General features: G+C 45.1%; 1 protein-coding gene across 2 annotated transcripts in view; it reads right to left on the reverse strand.

The window, feature by feature from the left end:
• Positions 1–5,901, reverse strand: part of stx16 (syntaxin 16) — a 44,610-nt gene extending 38,709 nt beyond the window's left edge. The window contains exon 1 of one of the 2 annotated variants that reach the window (XM_072514536.1): positions 5,666–5,901. In XM_072514536.1, the coding sequence (XP_072370637.1) occupies positions 5,666–5,788 (123 nt within the window). In that variant the 5' untranslated portion in view covers positions 5,789–5,901. The remainder of the gene's footprint in view (positions 1–5,665) is intronic. The other variant, XM_072514537.1, reaches the window with a different exon arrangement.
• Positions 5,902–7,024: the final 1,123 nt, after the last annotated feature.

Consider the following 7,024-nt stretch of genomic DNA (forward strand, 5'->3'; position numbering starts at 1 on the left):
CACTGTAAATATTTCACACAAGTAGCCTAAAGAGATCTGCTTTGCAACATTGATGATACCAGAATCCTTTTATTACCTTGCTGCTGGCCCTAGTATTTGGAGTTACAGCTTTTCTCTCTCGATGGTCAATTCCTGGTCTGCAAAGGAAAACAATGATGTCTTCCTTTTGAAATAAAAAGATTTGGCCCCTGGTTTCTCACAAAGACTTAGGGCTAAATCTGATATAATCTCGAAGCATGCAGACTGGAGTGATCCCAGTTTGATCTCTCCCCAGACTGCCGCTGCCCCAACCCCCAAAAAAATCAGTTAGGTTGCTGTTCCACTGAGGTGCTGCAATCAACATCAGCAATCTGGAATAGACGTGAGGATGCAAAAAAAAATAAAATCAGCCAGGATTCCCACTCCTCCTGGAACTCTAACGGCAATCCACATAACAACATTTATCCTTTAACCAACATCACTGAAACAGATTATCCACTCAGTATCATAGTGCTGATCATGAAAGCTAGCTGCTCTCAGATTGGCAGCCGCACTTCCTACAGTACAACACAACAGAAAGTACTTAATCAGTTTTCAAGCACTTTGAGACCACCCGAGGTCCTGAACGGAGCTTTTTAATCCAAATCTTTCTTCCTTTAAAGTTAACTGCTGGGATAGCTCAGTAAAAATATTATGAATAATCCCCAGAAATATATATTCTAAAAAGGAAATGAACATTGGAGAAGATACAAAAAAGATTAACCAGATTGATACTGCAACTGAGAGATTATATCAATCATGAAAGATTGAACAGGCGGTGGGGAGTGCTTTTTGGGGCGGATAAAGAGAACATTGGTGGTTGGGCTGTTGCGGTCTTCGAGGTTAAGTGACAGATAAAGATAAAGATGCTGTCACCACTTGCAGGCAAGATCAGGACTAGGAGCCATAAATGAGAGTCATTAATAAATCCAATTGTGAATTAAAGTGAATTCAGGAGACACTTCTTTATCTTAAGAGTGGTCTGAAGGTGAAACTTATTACCATGGGGAGGAACTGAGCTGAAGAGTACAGGTGCATTCAATGGGAAACTAGGTAAACACACGAGAAATATATGGAAGGAATTAATAGAATTAGATGAAGAGGGGTGGACAGAGGCTCGTGGTGGTAGGAGTATAAATGCATGCATAGATCAGTTGGCCAGAATGGTCTGTGTGCTGTAGATACTTGCAAGATATCTGGCACCGTTAAAATCAGCATGAGACAGGTGTGCTGAAAGAGGCAGTGTAAACATCCACCTGTACAAAGGCACTTAAATATTTCTAAATGAATCGTTACCCTGGAGGCTCAAAGCTACGAGTGTTGATGGGCCTATATTACCCATATGGTGCCTCCAACCCCTCTGGATGCTGGTGGCTCCAAAACCAAGCATAGAGCCAACTCAGAGGAATGCCTAGCTGGGTTGATGCCAACCTAGCTCTATGTCTTTGGCACAACTCCAATCCTGGATTGTTTAGCCGAAGGGCATGTTTACAGTTGCAGATCTCAAGAAATTATCCAGACTACAAATTGGCACACAAGGGCAAATCTGGAGGTAACATCTTTCTGTTCCGTCATATGAAAACCTGATTAGTTTCCTCAGTTTCTAACCTTCAATTTAATTCAGCTATTCTCTCTCCACTAATGACCACCGTATTAAATAAGTGTTGTCTAAATGTGCCTTCAGCACCACCAACAACCTCTTCCAAAATTCAAACAACTTTTGAATAACGGCTCCGTGCTGTCCTTTGTTAAGAATGTGTCTCACATCAGCACAGCATTAACTAGCTCTTTATTTTAGTCTGCACAGCGAATCAGCAATTAAACACACATCGTCAATCCAACAAGTGTCAATTTAATGGCTTGTAGCAGAGAGTGACACATAGCATACGAACTCTGAATATCAACGATTTCTAACATCCAGAAAATATAGATCAGCAAAAATACTTTAATTTATGGTTTGATTAAATTTTTCTTTATAAACCTAACTTCAGATATTTCACTCTCCAGCGCTGTAGAGTTGCTGGGGTCTGGAATATTTATGTTAAACCTAGGATCTGTCGCGTAATGGTCCAACTACTCACTACAATTATAGCTACTTGGCTGGCTCAGTAGTAGCTTGCACATTGCAGGCTGCATGGTGGGCTCAAGAGAAAACACACCCAGCCATTTCTATAAGGTCTTGAGTTCACATCAATTCCCACTAATAACACTAAAGAAAAATATAAAATCAATATGTTTGCTCAAAATTGCACCACCATTTATTCATTAGAACATTGTAAAAACACCATTAAACCACTAAACAGGTGGGTGTTTGCAAAATCTGCCAAAAGCCAAAGCTGTTTGTGACCATGTATATATTTATATAATCCCAGTGCCTTTATCCTGCAATAATTCCCATTGCCCTAACCCTGGGGATATTTCTATTTCTATAAGGAAAGGCAAGAAAAAGAAAAACGTACAGGGGAGACAGATATAGCACTAGAGTAAGAAGTTGGAAGGAATTAGGTAAAGTCAGTGGAAGAGGGACTGAAATATGGTCCAAATTAACTTTATTGTACATGTATGTGAACATACAGAGCATGGTTCATGTTAGTGAGCTGCTTGGGCAGTTAAGACACCAGGGGAATATGATGTTCAGTTGATAACAGAGACCTGACTACTACTTTTCTTGGTCTATATATGAGTGACCTACATTCAAGTGTGCAGAGTACAATTTCCAAATTTGCAGATGACATGAAACCTGTAAGTATTGTGAACTGTGAGCAGAATAGAGATAGACTGACAAGTTGGTGCAATGGGAAGACACATGGCAGATGATATTTAGTGCAGAGAAGAGTGAGGTTATACACTCCGGTAGGAAAAACAAAGGAAGGCAATACAACAAAAGAATACAATTCTAGGAGCAGAGGGATCTGGGGTGAAATGTGCACAAATCACTGAAGGTGGCATTGAAGAGTGGCTCAAGAAAGTGGTTAAAGTGGAGAAAGTGATCTTGGTCTTTGGAAGTAAAGGCAGAGTGCAAAAACACCTTCATAAAAACACACGTCTAGCCTCAACCGAAGCAATGTGTTCAATTCCGGGCACCACATTTCAGGGATGATTGTTGGAAAGAATTAAGAAAATGGTTTCAAGGACGAGCGACTATTTCTGTGGACATGTTACAGAAGCTGGCACTGTTCTTCTGAGAGAAGGGAAGGCTCAGAGGAGATTTGATAGAGGTACTTAAGATCATGAAGTCCAAAGATGTGCAGGTTAGGTGGATTGGCCATGCTAAATTGCCCTTCGTGTCCAAAGGGATTGGGTGGGGTTGCTGGGTTACGGGAATGGGCGGAAGTGTGGGTTTAAGTGGGGTGCTCTTTCCAAGGGTCGGTGCAGAGTCGACGGGCCAAATGGCCTCCTTCTGCACTGTAAATTCTATGTCTTCTACGTCTATATCTGTGTCTAGGCAGAGTAGATGGGGAGAAAGTTCCCCATTGGTGGAAGGGTCAAGAACCTGAGGGCACCGATTTCAGGGAAGGAAACAATGGCAATGGCAGCACAAGGAAAAAACTTTCATGCAAGTGGTCCGATCTGGAAAACGCAGCCTGAGAGCGCAGGGTGGGGGGGGGGGGTTCAATCACTACTTCCAAATGGGATCATTATCTGAAAAGAAAAAAACAATTGCAAGGCAACAGAGGAAGAGTGGAGTTGGGTGAATTGCTTTTGCAGAGAGCTGGCACAGACATGACAGGCTGAATAGCCTCCTTCTGTAGGGGCTGGATGACCTATTCCTGCTCCTATTTATTTTCTTCCACATAATAATACATAAATATACATGAGATTTACACAGTTTATTTGCTATAATGCAGTATACCAACAAATGTGCTGGATAATAAATCGGTGTATCATATATTAATATAATAAATATACAAATACTAAATAATAACTCTCTATATACACACAAATATATATTAATATAATAAATGTCCTATATAGATTGATTATACAGGATATACAATATATGTTCTAAATCATAAATATCTTATGTACAATAAATCTCTCTATAGGATATGCTATATGTTCTATAAAATACATATCCTATACAATTAATCTCAAGAGGATGTTAATAATAAATATCCCATATAATAAATGTCAATGGCACATGCCATATATCCTATATAATAAATCTCTTTCAATAGGATACACTATATATTCTATATAAAACATCTCTCTCAATAGGATATACGACTATGTATTCTATATAATATCCTTTACAATAAACTCGAAGGAATATGCTATATATGTGTTATATATAATAAATAACCAATATAATAAATCTCTATGGGATACACTCTACAATCTAGAATATACTGCACAAATTCTATACAATAAATGTCCTGTATCAAAAACATCTCGCCAGAGGATACACTACATAAAAATATCTCTCCATGGGATACAATATATATCCTATATAATAGAAATGTATATACAAGGTCCTATACAAGTCTCTCTCTCTCTCTATATATATATATATATATATATATATGATATACTATGTACATATTCTATATAATAAATGTTTTATATAATAAATCTCTGCAGGATACACTATATATTCTAAAACGCTATCAATAAGATACAGTATGTATTCCATATAATGACTCTAGGATGCATTATATATTCTGTTTAATAAATCTCTCTTTAGGATATATTATATATCCTACATCAATCCTCTATAGGGTACACTATTCTATATAATAACTTTCTCTATTGGATACACTATATATCCTGTATAACTATCTCTCTATAGGTTAGTGTAAATCCTATATAGATACATTATCTATTCTATATAACTCCTGCCATCAGATACATTAGATATCATACATAACTATCTCTCTATAAGGTACACTATGTGTTCAATACAATAACGCTCCCTCTAGGATATACTATGTATCCTAGGGGCAGCATGGTAGCATTGTGGATAGCGCAATTGCTTCACAGCTTCAGAGTCCCAGGTTCGATTCCGGCTTGGGTCACTGTCTGTGCGGAGTCTGCACATCCTCCCCGTGTGTGCGTGGGTTTCCTCCGGGTGCTCCGGTTTCCTCCCACAGTCCAAAGATGTGCAGGTTAGGTGGATTGGCCATGATAAATTGCCCTTAGTGTCCAAAATTACCCTTAGTGTTGGGTGGGGTTACTGGGTTATGGGGATAGGGTGGAGGTGTTGACCTTGGGTGGGGTGCTCTTTCCAAGAGCCGGTGCAGACTCGATGGGCCGAATGGCCTCCTTCTGCACTGTAAATTCTATGATCTATACAATAACATTCTCTATAAGATAGTGTATATCCCATATAACTATCTATAGAAAACAATGTATTCTATGTAACCTTCTCTATAGAGTAACTTCATTGAAGCCTACTTGTGACAATAAGCGATTTTCATTTTCATTTTTCCATAACTCGCACTCTCTAGGATGCTCTATGTGTTCTATATAACTCCAGGTTACTGTACATCTTCTATACAATAACTCTCTCTATGGGATACACTGTACAATGATGAAGTTGCTGATACTGAGGGTATATTTGAAGCTATGAATGGTTCCCATATCCGGTGCCAACCCTGCTTGCTGTCCCCTCTCCGCCTCACAGACTAACACGGGGACTGGGACTCACCGCAGCGCCGCGGCCCAGGGCCTGTCCCGGCTTTTTACTCACTTGCTCGGCCAGCAACTGCCGGCTCTGGGCCGCTCGGTTCCGCATCAGCACATAAGCGTCCGTCAGGCTGCGGGTCGCCATGGTGGCCGCGAGCCTCCGCTTCCCCGTCACTCACAGCCCGCGCCGGAACTCCCCTGGCCCGGGGGGAAGAGAAAGTGTGCAGCACCCGGAACCTGGCCCCCTCGCCAGGGAGAAGAGCACGGAGTCACTTCCGGAGAGAGTCATCCACAAAATACCGTCTGCAACTCGGAGCTTGGGCAGAGGGTTCCGGGCGTCGCCCTGCTTTCCATCCACCTAAGCAGCAGTTCAATGGCAGCAACACCGCCCCCGCGAGAGTCCCAATCCCCACTTCGCAGAGAGAGAGAGAGAGGCCCAATCCCCCCACCCCCCAGAAACAGAGGCCCAATCCCCAGAAACACATCCCCCCCCGCCCAGAGAAAGTGGCCCACTCCCCCCCCCAGAAAGAGGCCCACTCCCCCCCCCCAGAAAGAGGCCCACTCCCCCCCCCAGAAAGAGGCCCACTCCCCCCCCCCCAGAAAGAGGCCCACTCCCCCCCCCCCCCAGAAAGAGGCCCACTCCCCCCCCCCCCAGAAAGAGGCCCACTCCCCCCCCCCCCCAGAAAGAGGCCCACTCCCCCCCCCCCAGAAAGAGGCCCACTCCCCCCCCCCCCAGAAAGAGGCCCACTCCCCCCCCCCCCAGAAAGAGGCCCACTCCCCCCCCCCCCCAGAAAGAGGCCCACTCCCCCCCCCCAGAAAGAGGCCCACTCCCCCCCCCCTAGAAAGAGGCCCACTCCCCCCCCCCTAGAAAGAGGACCACTCCCCCCCCCCCCTAGAAAGAGGCCCACTCCCCCCCCCCTAGAAAGAGGCCCACTCCCCCCCCCCCCCAGAAAGAGGCCCACTCCCCCCCCCCCCAGAAAGAGGCCCACTCCCCCCCCCCCCAGAAAGAGGCCCACTCCCCCCCCCCAGAAAGAGGCCCACTCCCCCCCCAGAAAGAGGCCCACTCCCCCCCCCCCCAGAAAGAGGCCCACTCCCCCCCCCCCCAGAAAGAGGCCCACTCCCCCCCCCCCCAGAAAGAGGCCCACTCCCCCCCCCCCCAGAAAGAGGCCCACTCCCCCCCCCCAGAAAGAGGCCCACTCCCCCCCCCCCAGAAAGAGGCCCACTCCCCCCCCCCAGAAAGAGGCCCACTCCCCCCCCCCCAGAAAGAGGCCCACTCCCCCCCCCCAGAAAGAGGCCCACTCCCCCCCCCGCAGAAAGAGGCCCACTCCCCCCCCCCAGAAAGAGGCCCACTCCCCCCCCCCCCAGAAAGAGGCCCACTCTC

The sequence above is a fragment of the Scyliorhinus torazame genome, chromosome 8 (assembly GCF_047496885.1).
Source record: "Scyliorhinus torazame isolate Kashiwa2021f chromosome 8, sScyTor2.1, whole genome shotgun sequence".
In the NCBI taxonomy this organism is placed as follows: Eukaryota; Metazoa; Chordata; class Chondrichthyes; order Carcharhiniformes; family Scyliorhinidae; genus Scyliorhinus; species Scyliorhinus torazame.